This window comes from Onychostoma macrolepis, chromosome 01 (genome assembly GCF_012432095.1).
Source record: "Onychostoma macrolepis isolate SWU-2019 chromosome 01, ASM1243209v1, whole genome shotgun sequence".
NCBI lineage: Eukaryota > Metazoa > Chordata > Actinopteri > Cypriniformes > Cyprinidae > Onychostoma > Onychostoma macrolepis.
Window position 1 is genome coordinate 44,477,210 of NC_081155.1, and position 27,792 is coordinate 44,505,001.

General features: G+C 36.9%; 1 protein-coding gene and 1 non-coding gene across 2 annotated transcripts; both read right to left on the reverse strand.

The window, feature by feature from the left end:
• Positions 1-77: 77 nt before the first annotated feature.
• Positions 78-26,279, reverse strand: kpnb3 (karyopherin (importin) beta 3). The gene is made up of 26 exons (XM_058779024.1): positions 26,121-26,279; positions 23,033-23,113; positions 20,546-20,738; positions 20,364-20,466; positions 20,161-20,257; positions 19,352-19,456; positions 18,548-18,670; positions 17,339-17,459; positions 16,962-17,049; positions 14,741-14,847; positions 14,534-14,658; positions 14,363-14,452; positions 13,139-13,312; positions 12,597-12,815; positions 11,713-11,796; positions 11,489-11,621; positions 10,715-10,836; positions 10,245-10,341; positions 8,946-9,118; positions 8,754-8,865; positions 6,310-6,365; positions 6,104-6,226; positions 4,239-4,458; positions 2,247-2,475; positions 2,028-2,169; positions 78-1,026 (listed from the first exon to the last, which is right to left on the reverse strand). Exons 1-26 carry the CDS (start codon positions 26,196-26,198, stop codon positions 940-942), a joined length of 3,282 nt encoding a protein of 1,093 aa, XP_058635007.1. The 5' UTR covers positions 26,199-26,279; the 3' UTR covers positions 78-939.
• Positions 17,636-17,773, reverse strand: LOC131550650 (small nucleolar RNA SNORA84). Its single transcript, XR_009273616.1, has one exon. It is a non-coding gene; the product is annotated as a small nucleolar RNA SNORA84 (small nucleolar RNA).
• Positions 26,280-27,792: the final 1,513 nt, after the last annotated feature.

Sequence of the window (27,792 nt, forward strand, 5' to 3'; positions counted from 1 at the left end):
TAAAAAACAAAAACTACTGGATTCCAGTTTCACATTGAGAGCAGGCACATCACAATGAAACACTGACACAAAGTTCATCATGTCTTGCAGCTTTAATACTGAAAGTGTTGTAAAATGATTAACCAGGAGAGATTGCATATCATACAAATGTTCCATGGACACGTGACAACTCCTAAGCCAACCGGCCTCAGATTTGTGCATTTCCTTCATAATATCAGAAGCCCGAACCCAGAGTCCCGGTTTTCCAATGTAGTTTATTTCATTGCATGGATTAAGTGAGCCAGTGACAGACAATGTTAGCCGTAACGGACATCATCAGCAAAGGTGGAGCAAACCGTTGCCCGTTTTTCCCCAAAACATCAGTGCCAGCGTCGAAGAAAAGAAAACAAACCTAAAAAAAAAAAATAAGTCGACGACATGACCGCTGCATCATCGCTCTACTGCATTCGAGCTCAACCAACACGAGTCCGTTCAGTCCGATCCGGAGAAGAGAGTCGGACCGAGCCCCAAATCAGCTTCGGCAAGGATCGACAGACACACGAGTTGACAAAACAACTAGAACTGATCTCGAAAGGGAGAAAAGCACAAGTTCTACACCAGAAATTCTTAGAGATCTACGATGGATGACTGTTAGTTTCATTTCATACCCCTAAACACCCCCCCGCCCCACGTCCGCTCAAGATGAGGGTTTCTGAAGCCATTGGCCCTTTTTGAGGTGAAACAAACGCACGCACTCGCCGAACCCTCGGCCCCGTTGTTGAAGACTTCGAGAGATCGGGTCCAGACGGCTCAGAGGCCCAACACAAACTCAAGGTCACATGACGGTTCTTTAGTCGAAATAGGGAAAGGGCCAAAAATCAAGATGTGGAACTCCAGGTGCAAAGTTTTGAATCCTCAATCGATGGGCTGTTTTACAGGGTTAAGGCTTCGCTCGTTCACTCAGGCCGTGTTCAGGAGGTCCTGGATGGCCTTCTGCTGCGTCTCGTTGAGCGCCGATACACACTGCGTCCAGAGTCCTCCAGAAACCTGGAGAGAAACACATGCAGCGCAGTCAGACCATTTGACACGGAAATACATGCAAATTCTGCCTGTGCTCGGTCTAAAAGTGGACTAACTAAAAAGAAAAAACCCACCATGTATACTGAACACATTTTAAAGCATATTTAGAAAATGTTTAACGAAATCTTTATAAACGTTGAATTGTTTATTCTTGTTCTTTAAGCATATAGCAAACAAATATTTAAAAAGCACAAATACATTTTAGAATATTTACATGCATAAATGAACTATTTTTGAATACACTGTTTTACTACATCTTCACACCATTTATACTTTTAAACGCATCAAATACAAATATTTAACTACATGACTAGACAACTGAAATTAAATTAAGCATAAATACAAAATTTAAATGCATAAATTTGAATGATATTATATACACATTTATACTGTACATGCAATATAAGAAATAGAAATATTGTACACGACTAGGGTGGCATTAGATGAAATATTTTAACACTACAATTTGCAATATTTAGATTTACACTGAATATATTTTAAGATTTTGAATATTTTACAACATTAAAGAACAAGGATAAACATTTGTAACATAAAAATTTTATATTTACAGGCACCAATATAACAATTAGAAATAACTACATGAATTTAAAACAAATGCAATGCTAGGATCTCTGAAAGCTAAAACTGTTAACATGCATAAATCGGCCCTTTAATGCTCAATTTATGATTTTGATGCTCATTTTTATATTGTAAACCATTAAGGCATGTCTGACATTTTTAAATCTATAAGCATCAATAGATTAAGTAACTTGGTGAATATTACTGTTTGTATTTATGCATTTATATAAAAAAATAAATAAAATAGACGAGACAAGTCACTCATTGCATGTAGAAACTGAAAACATTTTTAATTTTGCAATTCTGCATCAGTCTGAGGTCTTCTACTGGTGTTAGTCCGCCTGTATGTGATAAAGCAGTCAGTTCATATTGCATGACATTAAACTTACTTGTACTTGACGAATAACGTTGGCCAATCGTTTGCTACAACCGTCTTCCCCTTTAATCGATTCATTCACAACACCATCAGCAATTATGATGAAAATCTTGGGAAGGTTCGTATTATCAGGTCCAAGAACGATGGGATTGTTACTGTAGGAGGAAACGGACATTAAACTCAAATCTGCATCCAAGACTCCCAGAGTTCACATCGGCTGACAGACACGCACCTTTCAATAAGGTCACAGAGATAGTTGAATGTGTGGACAGCTTCCTCTTTATCCTCGTTGAGTGGCAGCCAGGACAGCCAATGAGGGAGGATCTCGTTGACGTTGACGCACTCGGGGCGGTACTTCATGACTTTGGCCACAGCAGAGATGCAGTTCTCCGTGGCGTTGACGTTTTCTTTAACTCTGGAGTCTGCTGACTGGATCACACCCACAAGCAGCGGGACAGCCTCTGGAACAACAACCACAATGTGCATGAATATAATATGTAGGGACTAGGGGTGGGCGATATGGCAAAAATATATCAATATTTTTAAGAAAAATCACGATTCACGATTTTAATCACGATTCTTTGTCATGTTGGTTTTACTATTTTACAAGTTGTCTGAGCATTACAGCCAAACTAACTTCCCTATTATAAAAAGAAAACCTTTCAAGGTAACAAATATTTAAAAAAAAAAAGAATGGCGGATATTTAGGCAAAGTGGGCGAAGATAAAAATCTGTCATTTTATCTTTGTTATTAAAAAAAATTAGAACAAAGATACACATACTATACAAGTAAAACTGTTTTATTTTCAGGTACAATAGGTGCATTTAGCAGGAGCATTCGAGAAATTGAATCAACAAATATAAAAATAAAACACTATATAGATTGATTCCTATTAAATCAACTGCATTAACGTTTTTCAGTCAAGAGTAGTGAGTGATTTTTCTGTGTTTTATTAATATTGCAGGAATAATTAACCCCAAAATAAAAAGTTTTATATTTATACCATCATTTACTCACGAACATGGAAAACCAAACAGTTGCTGGTCCCCAGTGACTTATTCCATTTTTTTTTTTTTCCCTCTATCAAAAGTCAATGTGGACCAGATACTATTTGGTTACCCACATTCTTCAAAATATCTTGTGTTCAGCACAAGAAAAAAAATTAATACAGATTTGGGACAACATGCGAGTTAGTAAATAATGACAAATTAAATTAAGGTGAACTATCCCTTTAAATGACAGTCGGCAGCATGTTCAGTACTGCCCCTTTAAGACATGCACGCATCTAATATACAGAGGCACGCATCCGTTTTCTCTCAGCTGTTTACTTACTCGTTTTAGACATAAGCAACGGAGTCTATACATAAACCTTGTGTGTTTTGACAGTATTAGTGCACAAGATAACTTAGTTCAGTAATAAGGCGCTTTTGACAGGCTTTAGCACGCGTGCTTTGGGTGTACGGGCTCAGAAAAAGCGCACGTCAGAACGACACGTGAATAAAACATTTAACCGGCAAGGCTTTAAAGCAGATCCGAATAATGTACAGTATATTGAGACGGAGGAATAAGAACTGCAGCTGATAGAATGTGCGCTGTAGCACGATACTACGATATTTCTTCAAAAGCAGATCGTGGAGACATTATACTCCACGATCACAAAAATTTTTAAAAAAAAAGCCATATCGCACACCCCTAGTAGGGACCTATGATATCCATGAAGCAGAAACCGATCCCAGAATCAACTAAAATAACGCGGAATGTCATGGCATTTGGCAAATTTCAGAGGAATAAATCAAGTCCAACAATACTGCATAAGTTCAGAAAAATCTCAATTTTGATTAAAATTAAACCATGACAATGCAATCCAGAAAAATTTAAAAATAAAACATAGGGACCTAAAAGTGAAGTTATTAAACGTGATAAATTAGTTAAATAGCGAGCATAATAAACATTTCATGATTTAAGACATGCTCTTTTTTAAAACAATTTAAATAATTAAAAAAAAAATAAATAAATAAAAAAAAGTTACTTATCAAATTATTGACTCTGCAGTTTATTAAGTTAAACAATTTACATCTTTAAGGATAAGACATGCTTCTTGATTACTAAAATTTAACCATTAGAACAGAATCCAGAAAAACTGAAAAAAAAAAAAAAAATAGCACTGACTTCATAGGGCCCTACTGATGCTAATAACACTGGAAAGCACAGAGGACGTCTCACCTGTGAAAGCAGGCCTATAGCTGTCTCCTCCAAACTGAGCCATGACTCCGACGCCGTACGCAGCCGCCTGTCGCACCTCCGGGCTGGTGTCACACAGCGCCTGCATCATGGGCCGCAGGAAGTACTCTGCGTATTTGAAGGAAGAAGGGCTGCAGTGTTCGATGATGTCATCAAATATGCACAGACCCCACTGTCTGTCCGCCCAGGGTCTGTGAGGACACTGTCAGGGACACAATACCATAAACACTCTATAACCAGGTAAGGGTCATGCTATAGAAAATATCCACTTTTGGTATGGCAAGATGTCTTAATGTGCATTTCTTTTTCTAACATTTAAACAATATTATTAGATTACATTTTGACTTCATGAATACACAAATGACAGCTTAATGATTTATAAAAATCTTTGTGCATTTATCCATAAGGAAGGTGACACCAGTGACAATTTATGAATGCATTTTATAAAACAGATGCTGCAAGGTATGGTATAAGTAGTTTCATTCATTTTTATTCTAGTTTTTTTTTTTTTTTTACAATTCCCTAATAAAGCAGGTTACACCAGTGAGTTCAGCTAAAAGCTTCTTATGAAATCATAAGTGAGAATTTCTGATAAGAGACAGTTGGACTTATCCTGTATATACACAAATATTTGTTGAATTTAAAAAGAAAATCCACATTCAAATGCAAAAAACGTTGCATTTGAATTTTAGGTGCCCGTCAGGCTGCCTTATCAGTGGTGCACAAGACATGTAGGTGTCTTTGCATTTTAATGCTTTTAGTCTATCCAGTTGAACCCACTGGATGCAGCGCTGCTCAGTCAAAATATTGCAGAAAAAGAGAACAATGCGGAGATGTTTACGTCAAAACTGAAGCCAAGCTGTTCACACAGAACGCATATGTCCCTATAGAAAATGCGCCATCACCATTGCACTCACGTCGCACAAATGTTTAGAAAGCCATGTAAAATTGCAAGTTCAACTTTTAAAAAAAACATGTCGAGATTTTGATGCTCTGTGATTTGTTTTCAGTCCTTAGTATTAAACTATACATGCATAATTACACAGCTTAAACAATTAGAAACAAAAAGCATCATGTATAGTTTATAAACATTAAGCACTTTTCAAAGATAGTGTTATTTTTAATGCTCTGAAGAAACATGCATTAGTAATATTTTACTTGTGCACCCTCTTGTGGCCTCAGGAGAGAAGCCAAAATCCCCCCCTCCCGAACTGAAATTATGTCTTTTAAATATAATTAGAACATTGATAATATTTTAGTACAAAATTCAAATTTTGTTTTCCATCCAATTTGACAGCCCTACTATGGATGAGCAGTAGTAGTATATTTTTCTTTAATGCCACGTCAGCATCTTAGGCTATTTTCATAGCAAAAACATGAAAATTAAATATAAACCAGCATACAAACGAGTTATTACACAAGATTTTTTTGACTACGGATGAAAAATAGCCTTTGGCTAATTCTAGTACATTTACAGAAGTGCTTTATTAATGTACAATGTCCTGTTAACTAAAATAAAAATAAATACATTGCATTTTAAAAATAGAAGAAAAACCTGTTTTTGACCTCAAAATAAAGCCCTTTCCCTCTGTACATGGCTGTGGGGACGAGCAGTTTTGTGGTGCCTGGAACTCTATATAATTAATTAAAAACAACAAATATTCCACATTGATGGCTCAAGGTGGTGTAATTATTTTAAAATGAAACGATGTGTTATTTGAACAATGAAATTGTAACCCTAAAGTGTTTTTCAAGTGTAATATTTCTGTAAAGGCTAGGAACAGAAAAACAGATTTCCATAGAATGACCCTTAAAAACTCAGCTTAACAGCAGACGTGAGGACTTACGATCAGATTGACGATGAGCTGCAGCAGCTGCTCGAACCACAGAAGAACCTTCTCTCTGTAGCTGCTGAAGATGGAGTGCAGGATGTCCGACACCTTGGTCAAGATGTAGACGTCGTTGTCATCCTGAACATACAGATCAAGAGCAGCTTCATTAGTGATCTAAACCAATGAATCGCTTAGAAACGCATGTTAGATAAGCTGCGCACCTCGTCTTGTAACGTCTCCTCAACCTGCTCGTCATAGTCTTCATCTTGTCGTTTGGCTGCGGAGAACAATTAGTAAAGCTTCACAAACCTGTATGACTTTCCATATGAAAGTTTATAACATTACCTATCAGGCCTTCAAGATTGCGATTGGCTGATAAAGGCATTCCATTAGCCAATCAAAAACTCTGAAAATTCTAATAAAAATATTTTTGCCAGTTATCGTAAAATTGTGCAAGTTTCTTGATTTCAAATAATTAGACATGCGTTTTGATTACAAAAAAATAAAAATTTACCATTAAAAGTGAATCCAAAAATTAAAGCTGCAGTCCGTAACTTCATGCAAACTTTGGTCAGAACAAACGTGGCAGACTTGTTACTTGTTCAGATGGCAATATATGGTGAAAATTCTTATTTGGGTCATATAAGACATAGGCTAGAATCTGTGATTGCGAAGTACAGTAAACATTCACACCGGTGTGGTGACTGACAGCTACACATTCACCTCAAAACATTAGATTCATCCGCGCTGGAGCCGTGCCGGAGCACAACCCACGCAAGCGAGATAACCTGGAATTGCAAGCTGCTTGCTGAATTTTCAAACAGATGGCGACAAAGAGGCAAAACTTACAGACTGCAGCTTTAACTCGGTGGACAGATTCAGAAAACAAAAAGGCACAGACTGATTACATTTAAATCTAATTAATCTTAAAAAAAAAAAAAAAAACAACAAGAAATTTCTTCAGTAAGATCCGTTTTTGAAAAATTTCATTTTATTCACAAGTACGCACTAAATTGATCAAAAGTGACAGTAAAGACTCTTGTTGCAAAATATTTCCATTTTAAAATCACTGTTCTTTTGAACTTTTTATAAAGTCAAAATCCTGAAAAATAAGGTTTCAACAAATCTTCGGCAGCACAACAGTTTTCAACATTGACAATCAGAACTGTTTCTTGAGCAGCAAATCAGCGTATTAGAATGATTTCTGAAGGATCATATGACACTGAAGACTAGGGATGGGTACTGAGAACCGGTATTTTTTGGACCGGTACGTAATTGGGTCAATACCGGACTACTGACAAGCTTCAGGACAAACAATACCGTTAGATACTTGCGTTGTTTTATCTCCGTATACTTCAATGTTAATGACGAATTAGAAGCTGCTGCTTGTCATTTTCCTTCACTGAAAGATGTGGCCGTCGTTGCGCGTTATATCCGTGCGCCTGTGCGGTGTGTGTTTGTGTGCAATCAGTCATTGCAGCAAGAGTGAAACGTTCAAAAGTGTGGGCTCACGTTACAAAACTAAGCGACAGCAGTGTCAGATGCAATATGCAGTAGTGTAATAGTGAACAAAGGAGGCAACACTAGTAATATAATGAAACATTTACTAACAAAACACCATCTACCTCAAGCAATGCGCTGTATTTACTACGTCTCCCGGCTCCAGCGACACTCGCTTCAAATGTTACTCAGCGGTATAGTTACTCACAAGACACTGCACTTATTCACAATCACAAAAGTATATCATTTGCGTGTGCTAAAGCCTTGCCGGTTAAACACTTAATTCGCATGCTGCTCTGACATGCACTTATTCAGAGCGTGTTACACCTGAAGCGTGCGGACACTAAAAGACCGGTCAAACAGCACCTGATTACTTCGTGATCTTAATTATCGTCTGATTGCGCTAATACTGTCAAAAACACAAGGTTTACATATAAACAGTTATGTCTAAAGTGAAAGTAAACAGTTGAGGGAGAAACGGATGAGTGCTCTTAAAGGGACAGAACTAAACATGCTGCCGATTGTCATTAAAGGGATAGTTCACCCAAAAATGTATATTCTGTCATTATTTACTCAGTGTCATGTACCAAACCTGTATAATTTTTTTATTCTTGTGCTGAACACCAAAGAAAATATTGTGAAGAATGTGGGTAACCAAACAGTTGCTGGTCCCCACTGACTTTGGGACCAGCAACTGTTTGTTTTCCCACATTCTTCAAAATAACTTCTGTTCAACAGAAGAAAAACTCATTCAGGTTTAAACAACTTGAGAGCGAGTAAATGACAATTTTCATTTGTGTGAGAAATATTCCTTTAATGTTAATAAAATAAAACAGATAAACTCCTGATTGAAGAACTTTAACACAGTTGCTAAAAGTTCAGCAGTAATAAAATAACTTGAAGTTTAACAACTTTTCACATCATATCTTTTTGCGCCAAATAGTATCGATAAGCAGTATCGGTAAAAATGTAAACGATACCCATCCCTAATGAAGACTGGAGTAATGATGCTGAAAATTCAGCTTTGATCACAGGAATAAAATTACATTTTAACAGATATTCAAATAGAAAACAGCCCTTTTAAACAAATATTTCACAATTTTACTGCACTCTTGTGCAAATAAACAGCCCCTGTGAGTGTTGAAGTAATTCCTGCGTGACTGACCTTGCCTGACCTCCTGGTTTTTAAAGTGCTCCTCCAGTTTGCCTTTCAAAATGCCGCCCAGCTCCTCGAAGTGCTCGTTGTTCAGGCATCCGTCTCCCATCAGCTCGATGCACTGAGTGAGGACATTCACTTATTAAAACACAAACAGCATGTAACTCATACAGGGAACTGCAGAAAGAACACGTGAATTACCTTGGCGAACGAGTGCATGATTTCTGACAGCACGTCTGAGTCTGGTTCGGTGCCGATGGATTTGATGAGAGCGTCACACATGAAGTGCCACATCTGCGTGAGGTATTCTGGGCCTCGGACGCGAGCGCACTCCAACAGGAGAGGCATGGACTCGGCTGCCGCCACACGCACACGTCAGACACACGTTAAGGATGCTAACGGAGTCTCAGGTGCAAGAACAATCATCTCTGAACAAGAGCTTTAAAGTGGAGAAACTGAGAACCATCAGGGATTTTGGGAGTACAAAAAAAAAAAACATTAATGCACTAACTTAAACTATTTTTTGCAACTCTCTCTTTTTTTTTTTTTTCCCTAAGATGACAAACTGATAAAAAAAAAAAAGCTAAAGACATACATCAAGAATCGGCTAAAAGCACATCTTTTCCATCCTCTTTATTTGACCCTCTAACTCTAGCAGTCTAATTCTATTCTTTTCTAGTGAGAAGATAATTTTCTATTCTATTCTATTCAACACTTAGCTTTTCTAATCTTTTTGTATTCTATCCGTTTTCTTATTTATTATACAATTAACAAAAGCAAAAAAGGCCTCCAACACTAGCTTGCGCTATTCTATGCGTTTTCATTTTTATTTATTATATGTGTACTGCGTTAAGCTAACAGACTTGTTACAGCACTTGCATATTGCTCTTTTGTTGGTTTTGATTGCTTCCATTGTCCTCATTTGTAAGTCGCTTTGGACAAAAGCGTCTGCTAAATGACTAAAAGTAATGTAAATGTAATGTACATAAATCTAAAAATACACATTTCCAGTTTTGATATTTCTGAAAGGGAATCAGAGTAAATCAGGTGTAGAGTTGTGCACTTGTTTGCAAATGCTAAACTGCATGCTATACAGTCAAAATAAGTTATATTTAATAATTATAGTATTTTAGTTTTAGTTATTTTAGTCCTTAAAGTTAAGCTAAAAGAAAATGAGGAATGCCTTGGAAACATACAAGTAAACTGATAAAATAAAAAAAATAGTTTCAACAGACATTTAAAAAAAAAAAAAAAAAAAAATCTAAATGACACCACATTTACTAAAACGAAGTAAAATTAACCAAAAAAAAAAAATAGTTTATATATTTTCCATTTTCAAGTTAATTTTGTTGTGCATGTCATTTTTACTGGTTTATTTTTAGCATTTCGAGTTGAACGATAATAAACCTGTCCTGCACTCTAGATGTCAGCATTAAAGAAAACAAATTTGTTACACTGCAAGACACAGAAAATAAGCAACTATAATCTAATGAAGGATATCATCATGGAAGTAGAACTTCAGCAGAGGAACCATCAGCTTGACGACTTGCTCTGTGTACTCGACGAAACCTTCCTTCAGCTCCTTCGCATAGCACACCTGAGGAAAACAGACGAAGTTCTCATCCGAGTAATTCAAGAGAAACATTTTTACTGCAACATGCCAGTAATTTAGTTAGTTGCAGGACCCAAAATTGAGAACATTTATTTATAGCCATGCATCATTTCATTAAAATGTATACATGCAGACCTATTCAAAATTCATTTGAATAAAATGCATTAAAAATAGATTATAAATAAGGAAATATAGTGGTTGTGTTACATTTCCAGACTCTATGGAAAACACCACCTGCCAAAAGCATTGATTTGTTCCTCAGATGTTCATTTGGTGGCTCAGTGCATCTTATCATTAGACAGCAAGGGTTAATTTTGGACACTGGTTCACTGCATGTCTGGATGGATCATCTACTCACCAGCATCTGGCACGCAGTTGCTTTCTCCTCCAGTCCTGCCGTCTTTATGCCAAAACTCTGCTGGTCTCCGAGATTCACAAACTCCCAACCGTCATCTTCAGACATGTTCTCCATGTCCTGAGCTGTACGAGTCAGGCCAAAAACTGTTAGAGTCTCACACTCAGCCAAAAGCTACTAATCTAACACTATATTAAAACAACAAGTATGAATAAACGTTCTGGATTCAATACTATTATCTATAACAAAATAGATTTATTAAATTCAACACCACCACCAGAAAGAGTCACTTAATTTAAATAAATCAGTATTTACTACTACACCCAATAAAAACTACCTATTATTATTAAACACATTTTATAATTAAATATCTTCATTAAATGTATTGGTTATAAAATATAGAATTGATTTAAATTTATAAAATAGTAATATTGATTTTTCTAAATGCTACAACTGTTTAATCAGTCATTTATTATGATTATTATAAATTTAAAAACTATTTTATAACTACTAATATAACTGTAATAAATATTTAAATAACGACAACTACTGTTGTCTTTTATCATCATGTGTTATTACTACAGTATCTGTAAATTTAAATCAATTTCAAGATTTTATCAAATAACAGTAATAAAAAGTTAAGTGCACGTCCGAATTAAAAATTTTTTTTTTTTTTTTTTTAAATGTACAATATTTCTCAGGCACAGATGCATGAATTTAAACCATAAGAGCATCCATGACGCCTAAAAACACAGCCTGTGTAGACAGCTCACTTACTATCAAGCAGGGCCACTTCAGGTTTGATGGAGGCCGTCTTCATCAGCGGGCCCATCACCACAGGCAGGTACTGCTGGAACTCCTTCCCCAGGATCTTACACATGCGCGCCCAGGCCGAGATCATGTAGGAGATCTGCAGGCACAAGACAGCAGCTCAAACACAAGAGAAGACAGACTAGTATTGAAATCAGGCTCCGTGATGTGCTCGGCTGGTGTTTGCTGACCTGTGGATCATCATCCTCCAGATCATTGAAATCAGTCTGTGTCTTCAGAAGGAGCTGCATCACAGCTGAAGCATCGGGCATGAACTACAAGAGAAATAGATGTAAAAAGGGTTGGATACAAATTATGCGTTTATACAACCAAACATTGTTCAGGTGCAAACAGGCAAATTATTATTATTTTAACTTAAGAGCAAGTAGTTGGCATAAGCGAAATGATTTCGTGGGATGTATTCTTTTGTCAAGGTATAAATAAACAGATAAATCATGTAAAATAAATAAAAATTGGATTACATTTATTTAAATTTATATAAGTAAATAAAATTGATTTATTGTTTTCAGGATCTTTAATTCCCCCATTCTAAAGTGTAGTTATAAGCCAGATGAATTCACTTGTGAAGGTATAAATAAAAATAAATCAGATTAAAATGGATACATGAATTCGATCTATTATTTGTTTTACAAAAGGATAAATTAAAATAAGATTAATAAAAATGACAAAAATAAGTCAAGAAAATATAAGAGAAATAAAAATAAATTGGGTTTATTCAAATAAATTTAAAGAAATAAGTGTAAATAAAATATACCAAGCTTAAAATAAAGATCTCTATGATCTGCAATTCTTCCAATCAAAAGAGTAGTTGGCACAAGCGTGTCGATTGACAAGTGAATGCATCACATTTAATGTTTTAATAAGTAGATAAATTAATCAAAATAAATGAATAAGTTTTACACTTATTTTGATCTCTTTATTTGATTCAATATTTTTTACCTTAGACAAGTAAAATTAAAGTTAAGAAAAGAATTAAAGATTCAAATAAAAAATAAATTAGATGAAAATTTAAATTAAAAATTTTTTTCCACGATCCATCTCCCTTAAGACGCACCTTCTCTTTGCCCACAGCCAGGCCGATGAGGCTGATGCACTCGATGGTCTTTCCTCTGAGCAGGCGAAGCTCCTTCTGAATGGCGTTCTCCACGATGTGTTTGAGGGAGGGCATGAACAGATCATAGTACGGCACAAACTTCTCCTCGGCTGTATCAGCCACTGAGGCGATCGACGTCACAACCTGCTCCAGCACCAGTTTAGTGCCCTTCTGGATCAGCTGGAAGAGTCAAAGCCAACATTAAAGCACCGCCTCACCACCATAAACCAGACAAACACCGCAACACTCTCACTCCATACGTGATCACACAACTACACAGCGTCTGAATTGAGGGTCAGTTGAATTTAAATTCAGCAAACTTAAATGAAACCGCATTCATTTCTGAATTGAAGCTGAACAGACCCTAATCCAGATCAAACTACATCTCACCACGTTAGCTTTGTGCACCTAACGGAAGAGAAAACACATGGAGAAACTGCAGTTTCCAGTCGCTGACTTAAACTCCCTATAACGGATTTAATAAAGAGAGGGATGGGACGCACCTCCTGGAGTTTGGCCACCATGATGACGTGCAGGTGCTGGACGAGGCTGTCCAGATAGGGGATGAGCAGGGTTTTGGGACAGTCCTCGGTGAAGTTAATGAGCGCAGCGGCGGCGTGGGCCTGGACGCGAGGGTTCGACTGATCCTCCATGGTCTGCAAGAGCGCAGAGATCACCTACAGAAAAACAGAGCAATGAGAAATCAAACAGGGCTGGCACCAGCACGTCATTTTTCTGGAGCCAGTCACAAAAATCATTTCAATTCGTTCATTAAAAAGGAACAGCCTGGGTTCAAATACTACAATTCATGATGATATTGATTGATACATTTAAAAAAAATAAATCAGTTGAAGCTGCAGTCCGTTTTTTGGTCAGAACAAAAGTGGCAGACTTGTTACTTGTTTAGATGGCATATATGGTGAAAATTCTTATTTGGGTCATATATTCCACCGGTGCGGTGACTGACAACCACACATTCACCTCAAAACATAAGATTCATCTGCGGTGGAGCCGTGCCGGAGCACCGAATCACAACCCCGCACGGAAGATAATTCTGCACAGAGCTGCAGTTACAGGTTTCCTTTTTTTATACAATAAAAATACTGATTTATTTAAATAAAGTTGTCTACAAAACTTATTTACAGTAGTTGTAATAGATCAATATTACTAGATTTTATAACAGCTCATTGTCACTATGGTTCATTAATAACATTTACATTTTATTACAACTACTGTTTCTCATTACTTTTAGTAGTAATTTACATGAAACAATTACTATATTTTAACTAATACTAGCCATTTTTTTTACAGTAGTTGCAATAAATTATATCCAATCACATTAATAAATAAAGTTACTACATTATAGGAATATTGATTTAAATTTACCAGTACTTCTAATAATAATAAATAGAGTAGATGTAATTTACATTAGTCAACTACTAGATTTAATAACCAATTTTAAAAAAAATTGAAATAAATTTATAACGCACTGAAACAAGCACAATTTCACTCCCTAATACACGAGTTTAGCAAGACTTGAGAAAAACTGTTCAGTTAAAGTGATCAAACTAGAAGAGTGCTTTTACTGCTTTTCCTTTCTGGAGCAACCCACCTTTCATTACATGGAAAACAACAAACAATGTTTAAAAAAATAAATAAATTAAAAAAACTGCTTGCGTGTCCAGTGAGAGGAAGAGGAAAATAAATAAACCAACACCAAGCGATACCTTGTCATGGAATTTCTTCTGGAAGGTGGGGGCGAAGTCTGTGGCCATCTGTCCAATAGCGTTACAGGCGGCGTAACGAACCCTGGGGTGCTGCAGGGGTTTGGAATGAGGCTCGGTTTAGCGTCTGCACTTGTTAAAACATCAGAAATGAAGTGCTGTGATTTTTCTTACAGGATCCTGACAGAAGAGCAAAACGAAGCTGACGATCTCGCTCAGAATGGCCTCCATCTGCTGGTGACAGCCCTCGCCGATAGCAGAGAGCGCCATCAGACCGGCGTGCCTGTACTTCCAATCGGCTGAGGGGAAATAAAACATTAGGAACAAAATCTCATTTCAATAAATGCAATCCCAATAATAGATCCTGACTCATCTACTCACGGTTCTGCAACATCTGCATGATGTGCTGTTTGATCATGGGAAGGACTATCTTTCCTCCGAGGCCACATGCAATCCTGTCCAGAGCGCTTTCACCCGCAACAGCATTACTGAACACCAGCAGAGACCAGAGTCAAATTACACTTATAAACCTCTATAATCAGGAACAATGATGCTCTATTGACAGGCATTTCAAAGCAATAACGCCTGCAATTACAGCAGGGTTTATGAAGGTACATTTCAGACTTTAAGACCAATTATAGAAAATTTAATGAGTAAATGTTCTTTAAATGTAAATATCTACAGAGTTGAATTAGCAACACTTCCAAGGTTTGAACGTCAAATTTCCAACTGTTATTTTAAGATACTGTTATAGTTAACATTTTGAATTAGCTTGTATTTTAATATCCTCTTTTCATTTTAATAAGTTAATTTTAATAATATTGTTGTGTTTTTGGCAGTTTTGGGTCATTTAATGTCTATAGGTTTTTATTAATATCTTCCAGCTTATTTCACTACAAGTTAAGCTAAATTAGAATTTTTGGCCTTTATATACACAAGTCTTTCTATTTTTTAAATATAAAAGTTTATTTAAAGTAATATTTTTATGATTTCAGTATAGCTTGTGTTTTTTTTTTTTGTTTTTTTTTTTTTAAACAAGACTTAATATCTTCATTTTGCAAAGTAAATGTCAGGGTGTCTACAGATATGAACAAGTTAAATTTAAGACTTTAAGACCTTTTTAATACCACCTTATGTAAAATTTAAGACCAAACCTGTGAAGGAAATACAGGTATTACATATGTAAATGTAATATTTAATGTGTTTTTAAAATTTAAAAAGAAAACAATGTCGCTGTCAAAAGTGCTATTTATTATTATGATATATAGAGAACTTTTCATATCTGCAGACAATATCCCATACAAAATATCCCCTCAAAAGCTCCGCATCAGCAATATTTCTGGTGGTGTAAATGAAGCAATATTTTCATCAGTTTTCAATTCAGCTTTTACATATTTAAATCTGCATGTTTTTAATATTTACCCCAGGTTGTTATTTACCTCCATAAAGTCCAATATTTTTTAACCTTATTAAATGATGAAGAAATTTAATACACACAATAGGGCTGTTAGCAATCAAATTAAATAATTTGCACTACAAAATTTACAACCGCAATAATGTTATGAGATTAATGTTTTAAATAAAAAAAATTGAATATACAAATAAGAAATGGTGGAAAAATGCATACTTTTAAACCAACTAAACCACCAGTAGGTGGCGGTAAGTCACTTATTCATTCAACCGATTCATTCAAAGCACTGAATCATTCAGGAACAAAAATGCGAGTGCTGCTTGGAGAATGTGCAATACTTCTGATCTTTGTTTGGAACCATTTTCGTTCTGTGAGTTTCTTTATGTTTGCCGTTATGCTCATTTGATTTCTCCATATAAGTCTCTCACAGAGACAGGCAGCATGAGCCTCAACAGCACAACATTGATACCAGAAATACACTATCCATTATCGATCGCTGTTTACGCTGAATGTAATAAAATGTCACTTAAGTTTTAATCAGGCTATTCTGTCGGGCAAGTAAAATCCTCGAGCAATTTTTCAGTAAACTTGCCTTAACCCATTTAAAGCAGCTAGGAGGCTTGTCAGCGAGCTGGTGGTATTCAACCTGCATTCTGCTACCGCATCTCTCTCTGATGACGCAGTAACTACAGCAGGCGGGGAATCTTCCGTCTGTGCAATGATTGTAAACAGTCACCGGGTCCGTCAGACTGGTGAAACTTTTGCGGTAACGAGACCGAAGATATTTAAGACCCACTGAATCTGAATTTAAGACATTAAGACTTTTTAAGGCCCCGCGGCCACCCTGAAATGTACCTTGATTTAAAACGAAGTTTACATATTTGAATTGGGGGGGGGAAACACCACCACCTTTTTTGCAGTGCATGCTAAATTTATTGCCATGACTTTAGGACCTTCAGCTCCTTTTCAAAGCATCAATTTGTACACAGGTCTTAAAAACCACAAATCAAATCCTAGCGAGTCCTTTTTTTAGTAAGTGGAAAATTACTAGTATACCAATTACCCGGTGACCATGAATACTTCGAATGGTCAATTGCAGCTAAACTCTGGTTAAATATTTTGCATTAGCAAACAATTGTCTGCTGCCCCCCAAAACAGTACTGTACTTTTTGATGCAAATATGAATCTCACCTGTCAAAATCATCATCTTCTAGTTCATCAGCCATGGCCCACTCCTCATCCTCCTCCAGATCCACCATCATACTCAACATCTGAGGTACTGAACACACATTTAAGAGCAAAAATTATTAAAGTTCACAGCAGAAAACCTACTATTTAGCAAGTAATTAACAGTGTTGGGAGAGTAGCTAATTAGCATTGCTATCAGCTTCATTTTTCTGAAATGTGACAACACCCCAATTGCTTCTGAACTGCAATCATTTTCACTTGACAAAACACTAATCTAAAGTGACAAAATGCACGTCAAGTTGCATGGTACGGTGCACTTGAAAGTTTCACTTTCATTGGCTTTGCCTCTGGTAACATACCAAGCGTTAAATGTCTCTTACCGCTCTGAGCAACGATGTTGGTGTGTTTTCTCAGCATTGCAGCAGCGGTTTCAGACAATGTGACAATGACTTCCAGCGCCAGCTGCCGCTGCATGTTTGTAAGGTTGGTGTCCGCGCACAACTGGAGTCAAACAAGGATAAACACGTTTTAATCAGATCCTAATGATTGTTATTCTGCATTTGTCTTGATCTATTAAAAGGTCGCATGGTTTAAAGTGAGTCTTTGTGCATCATTCTCACTTTGAAAGCAGGACAGGGTTTTAGTCTGAGGCTCAACATGCTTACACGCCCACGATAACATGTTTCTGCAACCGGGCTGTGGAAGCTGCATGGGAATGGCAACTTCCAAGCATTAAATCGCAGAGCTCGATATGTGCCTGTTAAATAAAACCTCATGGATCAGCACAGACGAGCTGCCTCAAGGAACCACCAGGCACAACCGAAGAGGTTTATATAGACTTTTAAACAAATTAAATTATGCAGCCTTGAGCAAAAGAGACTTTTTATTTATCGAAAGTACAGTAAAATTGTGAATTGCAATTTAATATATACATTTTCTATGCGAATTGATTTCTGTGATCAAAGCTGTATTTTCAGCATCATTAATCTAGTCTTCAGTGTCACATGATCCTTCAGAAATCATTCTAATATGCTGATTTGCTGCTCAAGAAACATTTCTGATTATCAATGTTGAAAACAATTGTGCTGCCCAATATTTTTTTGGAAACTGTGATACCTTCAGGATTCTTTGATGAATTAAATTTAAGAACCATGCTTATTCAAAATTTATTAAAATGTAAAAGTAAAGAGAAATCATAAATCTTCATTTTCACACTAATTTAGCATCCTTGCTGAATTTAAAAAAAAAAAAAAACGTCCCCAAACATTTGAACAGTAGTACATAGTTACAATAAATAAATCAGCATATTAGAATGATTTCTGAAGGATCATGTGACACTGAAGACTGGAGTAATGATGCTGAAAATACAGCTTTGATCACAGGAATAAATTACAACTCACATATGAAACTATTACAATTTAAAAACCTTCCTAAGATAAATGCAGCCTTTGAGCATAACTTTTGAGACTAAAATTAAAAATCTTACTGATCCCAAACTTTAGAATGGCACAAACTTTTTTTTTTTTTTTTTTAAATAAAATTCCCCAACTAATCAATATAAAATAGAACCAGATTGCATGTTGGCTCACCTTCAGGCTCAGTTGGAGAGTGGCTTCCAGGTTTGGTCTTAGGTATTTGGGGGCCGTGTCTGCAATCTCCACCAATGACTTCAGCACAGAGTCGTCACCACGGTAACAGGATTCATTCACCGCCTGATTGGAGAAAGAAAAATCTTGTAGCACACTTTTTTTTTTTTTGCAGGGCTCAACACCAAGTACTTTTTCTACAATTGTTCAGATTCTTACTGTCACTTTAAGACCTAATGCACAGATTCAATATTGAATTGTATCTGATTTTCCCCCCCAGCTGTTTGAGGATACACGCCAAGATGGCACTCTGACAATTTTGATTGTATTTGCGCAAGATGCGAAACAGGACTCAATCTGGATGTGTTGAGCTCTTTCACGTCTTGCACTTGAATGGTTTAAAATTGCTTGAATATTTAAACTGGCAAGACTTCAAAACGCATGAAAATTATAAAATTTTGGATCAACAATTTCCTTCAGCATATTTTCATGTATTTGACTAATATCTTTAATTTTATGCTCCAGTTTGCCTCAAAGCATGAATGCAGACACTAATGAAAATGAACACAAGGGTGCATTTAACTCATTAAGCTCAAAGTGTGCAATGGTACCTATACAAGTGTCAATATGCATGCTGTCCTCGGACCATTCAGTTCTCCAGTGTGAACTTGGCAAAGGGTATATTCAAAATCACAAAGTGGGAACTAGCGAGTACTTTGAGTCACCAAAAGTTACCGAAAGCCCAAAAAAAAAAAAAAAAGCTGACATGCAAGTTACTGAGTAAAGGTGTGGTGAGCAGCTCTTCACCTGTAGGATGCCGGGAAGAAGGTCTGAGAAGTGTTTCAGCAAGGCTGTGTTGCCCTCATTGGACAGGACGAAGGAGGCAGCCGCACGCGCAGCCAGGGTTCGAATCTGCAAATGAAAGTAGTTTAAAATTAGTCACTCTGGGAGGTTTATTCTGGTGCAATGTCACAAAACCAACAAGGTGCACAGAAAAGAAAAAGCACTTAAATATAAAACCAGCACGACTTGAGGAATCAAAGAATGAAAAAGGAGCTTTAGAAAACCAGTTCTTTGTGCACCACGTTTCATAAAGGCTTTCATCAAGATTAAAAGACTACATATAGCAGGGACAAAAAACTAAAGTACAAACAAAGAGCAAGTTCAAACTTGCAACCAACTAGTGAGGAAATCAAATGTGTCAGATGATTTGTAAAGGTTGGATTTAGGCTCCTCACAATATGATTCATAGTGATTCTTGATCTTTTTAATGATTTTACCAAGCTTGAATATAAAAACATCTGCATTTTAAATTAAGTACCATTCATATATATATATAAAAAAAAAAAAAATTATGATATCCAAACACAAGACACATCAGAAAAAAGCACTATAAATCAGGCCAATATACTCCATTAAAGTGGTGAAACTAACTAATATTTTGAACTGAAAAACAAATTAATTTAAGAAGAGAGATTTAATATACTTATGCATTTAAATTCTTAAAAGCATGCATATTTGTAAACATACATCAAATTATACTCCGTAAAATCTTCATTTTTCAAATTACTTCTGCTTATCAGATGTGACTGAAGTTTCGAGCATGAGACACTGACCTGTGGGTTTTCCTGATCCTGCATACACTGAACTAACATGCGCTTGATCACTTCCAGGTAATGCTGCTGCTGATTGCCAAAGATACCTGGGAAGTTCCTGTATGAGGAGGAAACAGTTCAGAAAGAGAATTGCACAGAATAAACTAATTCTGAATGGGTTTTGTGCAAGTAACCAAAACTGTAGCAGCTTAAACTTTACGCACCAGAAAATGTGCAGCGCTGCTTCCCGGAGGCTGACGTCTTGAGAATTCACCGAATCGAACAGGAACTTGAGGATCTCTGGCCACTGATTGTTGCCGTCATCATCTTGGGATAAAAACACAAGGCATTAGTTCACGTCGACGCCATTTGGTTTGCCTAAACCGAATTACAAAAGTCAACTCACCAATGAGATTGCGAGAAAGCTCTGCGGCGATGTCGCAGACCTTCTTGCGGATGTTGGAGGAGCATTCGGACTGGATTCCAGCGAGCAGCTCTGTCTTGATGGCCGTCTGCACGTCAATGGCCAGGCTGGGATAGACCTCCTCGAAAGACGAGGACAGCAGGCGCCGCAATAGCACGGCAGCCATCTGCTTAACCTGTGGAGACGCATTTGAGAGCTTTACACAACTGTAGGGACGTGCTTTGCAGATAAAGCAACAAGTTCAAATGTGGGACTTAAAGTTTGAGAAAAACAAACAAATGAAGCATTAAAAGGAAGTTTACAACATAAGGGTTGACTAATGACTGCAGCTTCCCGTCCAGGTGGAGACACGGTCTAAAATAACTCTCTAGAGAGCATCTCGGCAGATAATTTCACACAAAAGTGATGCATTATGCTGTGCTACAAAGTATTAGCATTATGAGAACACTTAACTAGGATAAGAACTGTTTTTCTAAGTGAACTAGCAATCGTCACATTAAAACACCAAGAAAACAGAGGAATGCATGAGGACTTTTATAGGTTGACTGTCGCACTCTAGTTTCACACATCTATAAATATCTGAGGTCAGGAGACTGAAATGAGACAATAGGTGAAGCAAAGGCTTAAAATGCATTGAGAGGACAACTAGACAATGGGGCGGCAGTGTCATCTTGGCATTTGGGTGGTTAAAATGGGTAAAGATATAATTTTTAACTGAACATTGCTTCTACTAAATGTTTGGACTTTCTTGGTTAGTAAACATTCACAAATGTAATGTTTTGTCTGACAAAATGCATGAAAAAATCTAATTGCAATTTGTGAATAACAGTTATTGCGGTTTAAAAAGTACTGACAAAGCTGAATTAAAAACAAAACTTCAAATTCAAAAAAACAAATGACTTAAAGAATTTAATAAATAAACTAAATTTATTTTAAACAAAAAAATCAATTCAAAATAAAACCATAAACACTAAAATAACACTGGCAATTAAATGAATAATAATTAAAAAAATTATACATCAATTATATTGTTTTGTTTGTGATTGCTACTAAAAGTTTAACAACTTTGATCATGTACAGTAATATTTAAGGCTGCCCTATTTGACACGCTTCCCTCTACAACAGTGCATATTTAATTAAATCTCAGCCTTTAATTGATTTAAACATGCAACACTACCAAAACTCAACTACAAATTGTGAAACAATAGTTACCACACTGGGTTTAAAGGGGTCATATAACGCCTATTTTCCACAAGTTGATATTCTTTAGGGTCTTAATGAAAAGTCTGTAATATAGTTTGGCTAAAATCTCATTGGTAGTGTAAAAAACACCTTTTTCACCCTGTCAAAAACAGCTCTTGTAAGAGCAAGCGGTATTGTGTCATTCTCCTTTAAATGTTAATGAGCTCTGCTGACTCCTCCCCTCTCTTCCGAGCCGCTCTCTGAGGGACTGTTTACTTTAGTCGCATTCATCGTGAAACTTGCTAATTAGCACATTATTAGGAAAGGCCATTTGCAAAGATTCATTTAAAAAAACCTTCTCACTTTTTCTGGAGGTGAAGCTGGATCACGAATGATTTGCACGAACATAGACGCATTTAGGTAGATGGAGGGCGCATTCCCTTCAGAACAAACCTAATCCTCTTCATCCGCTCAGATGACGGGAGTAAATGACTACTGCTATGTTCATTATTACATCTAACAACAAAACACCTCAATCGCTTAGGAGTCATTCTTGTCTACATCTGCTCCGGCGGTGAAACTGATGACAGCTCACTCAGTCTGAGGTAAGACACCAGTGCAGTCTGTGCTGAAATACTGCTGTCAATCAAACTATCATGGGAGTGGCCTTCATCAGTGTGATGTCACACAGAGATCGGCTCATTTGAGAAAGGGGTAAAGATTTTAGTAGATTAAAAAAAAAAAAAACACTGGGTGGATTTTTATCATTATAGGGTGGTTGTGTACACACTGCCAACACACATTTCAGTTCAGACAACTTGTAAAAGTGCATGTAGCATTATATGACCCCTTTAAAAGAGGTTTACCGAGGGTTAAGTGTGCTGTGAAAGCCTGCCTGCACTTGTAAAAACCTCAACTATATCTCAAGCTTTGGACTGTCGCAGGTTAGTCTGAATAAGTTGTGGGTCTCGTCTTGAGCAATCAGTTTTTCCAGGAATCGAATTCAACAAGCGTAAACAAGGTCCAGTCTGAAGAACACCAGTGTCTCCATTTAACCTCGCCCACTCACGGTCAGCACAGCCACGTTACTTAACTACCAACAGCATCTCAACGACCACGAGACAACAGCACACCATCTGACCCTGAGAGAACAGGTATGAGGCATAATGGACGGTGTAAACAAAGCACTTTCTGCCATTTGTGCGGTTTAAAGAGTGCATAGAGTCTAAAATGGATGCACGGAATAAATACTACAGCTGTGATGACCGTAAAAAGACTCTCACATACCTCCTCGGCAGCGGACGCATCACGGATAGCCTGCAGTAAAAATGTGATCTTCGTCTGACCGGGGATGGTGTCATACGTTTCCTACAAGAACAAATGAAAAAGTTAGAGCACCATCATAGTTTATACATATAGATGTTTGAAAGACCTTTTTAAGACCGAATATAAAAGAATCAGCTGAAAGGAACTCAAAACGTAAATGTGTTTTCTTAAAGGGATATTTCACCCAAAAATGAAAATCATCATTTACCCACCCTCATGTTGTTCCAAACATGTAGGAGTTTCTTTCCTCAACTGAAGACAAACGATAACATTGAAGAACGCTGGTAACCAAATAGTTGCCGGTAGCCATCGACTTCTATAATTATATACACACACATATACCTACTTTGGAAGTCAATGGCTACCAGCAACTTTTTGATTACCAACATTCTTCAAAATATCAGAAGAAAACAATTTATACATGTTCAGAACAACATGAGGAAGAGGAAGTTGTTGTATTATATTTGTAAAATTTGCATTAGCAAAATTTTAAGTTTAGAAATGTGTCAAACCAGACTCCATTACTTCTTGATTCACTTCACAAAAATAAATACAAGAAAAACACTTAAGGCTTGAATACCAGTAGAAATAACACTTACAAAACCATGCATCACAGAAAATTGAGGGTGTGGCACTTTTGTGGCGTTTTTTTTTTTTTTGATTGACAATGTCTTATTTGTATTCAGTGACTCTTATTGGATTCCCATTTGTTTGGTTAGACTTTAAAGATTAATTTGCGATTTTGACTAGATCTAGATAGATATATATATATATATATATCTCTATCTATCTATCTAGTTTTCCAGTGCAAATTTCTAAAGATACTTAACACGTACATTTACTTGAGATAAAAAAAGTAGTGACAAAAAAACCCAGATAAATTCCACAGAAAAACAACAAAACAAGAATTGACTTAATTCAAAAGGAAACATTTTCATTCCTCAATTGTCAGATATTTGTTTTGAGCATAAACTAACCTAACTGTTCAGTTTTTCCAAGAATTCATATTATATTTGCATCAAGCGAATGCATCTTGATTTGAGGATACTTAAGATATTCATATTGGAAAAACACTGAGAAAAGCATTGATTTTTTGCAATGCATCCATCATTTAACACCCTATTCTAATTTCAGACTTTTTAAGGCCTTATTTGTGGAATTAGGACCTGCAAAAACCCTGAAAGACACCTAAACTGCACATGATTTTTGCACAGAAAAGATTCCAGCTTTAAAAGCAAAATAAGTTCATTCTGTTCATCCAGAAGGAGGAAAGAGACCAACTAAGCCTCTTAAGATGTGCATTTTGCATGAGTCAAACAGATTCTTGGAGTCAGTTTACAAGTGACAAATGGACGTGGTTATGCGCAGAATGCCTGGAATGAACGGTGCAATGGGAATGTGAAATCAAAACAAGGAGAAAAAAACAAGTCGCACACCTCAAAGCTTTCGGAAACTTAATAGCAATAATTTCATAGGACTGTCAGACATAAGAGTGACATCACAGTTGATTTCTGGGGGCCAGTTGGCCCTTGTCAGGCTGTGAGCGTCTGACTCAGTTTCCGCTGAGCATTAGCGTGCCGCTGGCGAGCATTGTCTGTGCTAAAGGAAAGTGCTGACCGATGGCAGAGATGAGCGATAAGACCTAATGACCCATCCTGATCCACATGAGCTCAGGTTTGAACTCCCCACAGATAAAGAAGCACCTAACAAAAGACTAGTCTGAACACGTGCCAATGGGGAGCCTAGTTTTGGGGGGAAAATTCGAATTTGCCGGGAAATCTGGGACACTGGCGACCTTCCATGCAAAAGTGGGGTTATAAACGCTTCTTTAATATAACGAGAAACTTAAAAGGTTCATGCGATTGAAAGCACATCCCTGATCCAAATCCAAAGTGTTTCCATGACATGACAGTATGAATGGGCATCTTTTGTGATCAGCTCATCTCATGGCGTGAAGATGGGTGTAAAGTTACTGTTTAATGAGTGAAATACAAGACACGCCACAATAGCGACGATAACGAGTTTAAATATTCATCATTCTTCTAAGAAATGTTGTTCGATTATTGTGTTGCTCGTTGAGGGGAGATCATTTTATTAAATTAAGTAAACGTATGCAAATACAAACAGACTGCGGTTTTGTTTGTGTGGTCAGCGTTCGTGACTTTGACAGTTCTCGGAAAATAAGACGCAAATGTGACTCGTTCAAAACCTTCACATGGCTGAAATACCGATTTAACGACCCGTTTGAACCGCTCAAGCCGATCTGAGCGACACCAGCGCCCGGTTAGCAGCGTCACAGGAGCCGCTGCTCGAATAACGCCACAAAAACGGGAAATACGACGTTAAAAGATTAAATCATAAAAACATCTGATTTATAATCGTTTTAACCGAGACGGGACACAAAAACGTATTACACATGTTTGTAATGCTGGTTAGGCCACGTTGATACGCAGCGCACGACAGCGATGTCCGATTCGCGAACGAATCGCTCATTTGAGTCGATTCCTTTAAATGATTCGGTGGAACTGAGGATTTGATTGATTTCGAAATTTATTAGTATTTGTGTATGCTAAACCTAAATCAGTCTTTGTAAATCCGATAGTGTGCACAGTGAAAAACAATAACAATATGGTTGATATTTCTAACTCCCTAGTCGCAATCTCGAATTAATCCTTAAAGTTTAATCTTTAAAAAGTGTAATCAAACAATCGCAATCAAATAATTTAACCCAAAATAAGAAAAAAATAATCACAACATACGTCAATCGACAAAATAACGTTTCATACGCCACAAAAGTAAAGTAAAGAGCCACACGACGAGCAATTCTGTGCGATGACTCAAAAGAACAGAGGAATTTGTTTTTGAAGTTGGTTCGTTGAAACGAATCGACTCTCTGAAGTGATTCGGAGCCGCATAGCAGCAGCGCGCGCTTCACACATGTGCTGGGCCAGAGAGAGGCTGAGCGGCCCGCGCTAAAACTGCGAACCGAGATTACGTTAGATTTCCCCACACAGACCCACAAAAAGCGGTCCTGACCCGACTTCCATACCTCGGATTGCTTCCTGACGGTGTTGTCAGGGCTCATCAGGTTACTCAGTAAGAGGTAGAACTGCTGCTGCTCCGCCATCGCTGCTGGATTCAGAAAGAGAGACGAGCGAATGAAAGCCGGCAGGGGAAGCGACCTCTGACACCGGACGGCATGAACGGAGGGACGTGATTGGCTCCCGACGCGCCGTCTCTGCGCCTCTGATTGGCTAACGCTTGTGAATGAGATTAAATGATTGGCGTGGTTGGAGCGTTGGGCTGTCAGTCATCGAGACGCACAAGGGACTTTGATATAATTCAGCTGCTGATCATCCGTTGGCTGCGGAACGCGGGTAATGTCGAAGTAGGCGGAGTCTAGACGGACGCAATGACGTCATTGCAAAATAAGTGCGACCGTAAACGCGGGAAATTATCTTGTGAAAAATATTAAAGGCGTGTCTATTGTAAAATATTATGAATCTGTATTTGGCGTCGTGTGAATGTGTTTTTCAATTATACACACACACACACACACACACACACACACCATATTATATCTTTGTAGCTTCACACTTCATGCCTTTGTTTTTGTAATGTTGTTAATGTTCACAAGTTATTTAATTAAAAAAAAAACAGGAAATTATCAGTGATTATTCAAATGTACAGTAGTTAAATAATATAATAAATGATAAATATAAAAATAAAAATAATCTCGGTCGGCCTTGATTTCTTAACATTGAATTGTGCTAAAGTTTACAATTTGTTTTTGTTTTTTTCATTATAGTGAGACTAAGAGTTCAATTGATCATAAATAAAAGTGATTTATCATAAAATTAATAGTCTCTTTTAAGTGATTAATCACAAAGAGTCTTGTTTTCCTGTCATTCTAATATATTATATTATATTACATTCATTATATTATTTTATATATTTGTTTGTATTTCTCTGCTGCTCCTCAGCTTCTCTTTTTATGTCTTGAATAACGTTTAAATTTGAAGCCTATTTTGCATTGTTTGAAAGGACAATTAAATAGGCAAAATACATGTTCATACGTCAATTAGCTCCATTAAGGCAGTACTAAAAATGTAAATGTTTATTGCATCTCTTATGTTAAGAGAATGTAAACATCTCTCTCTCTCTCTCTCTCTCTCTTTCTATTCAGATCCCTTTCCAAGTATTTTTTGTTTTTTGTCCCAATTTGAAAGGATTGTCTGGACCTTTTCTGGACTTGAGGGAGCTAGAATGTTTAAGTTTGCAGGATGTTCAAAGTAAAGTTGTATATAAATGCATTGTAAAAGTTTTAAACAAGGCAACTTTAACAGATCGTAGTGATACAGTATGGAGAGAGAAATTGGGACTAGATGATCAAGTTAAACCTGTTTGGAGGGTTTTATATAAACCAACAATTGAAAAAAACGTACAGAGGATATTCAGTGGAGAGTTTTACACGGCGCAGTTGCTGTAAATGCATTTGTGAGTGTTATAAATCCCAATATATTAAGTGATTGTCCTTTTTGTATGAGGGAGACAATGCTCAAGGTTGTGTGATTTGTTTTGTTTTCTTAATGCTCTTTTCATGAGGTTTGGGGAGTCTTTTCTTCTGGAATTTTTATTCTTGGCTCTACAGTGTGGTGCAAAGAATGAAAAGCCAATTGTTGATTTTTTTAATTGGACAAGCCAAACTTGCTGTTTATATA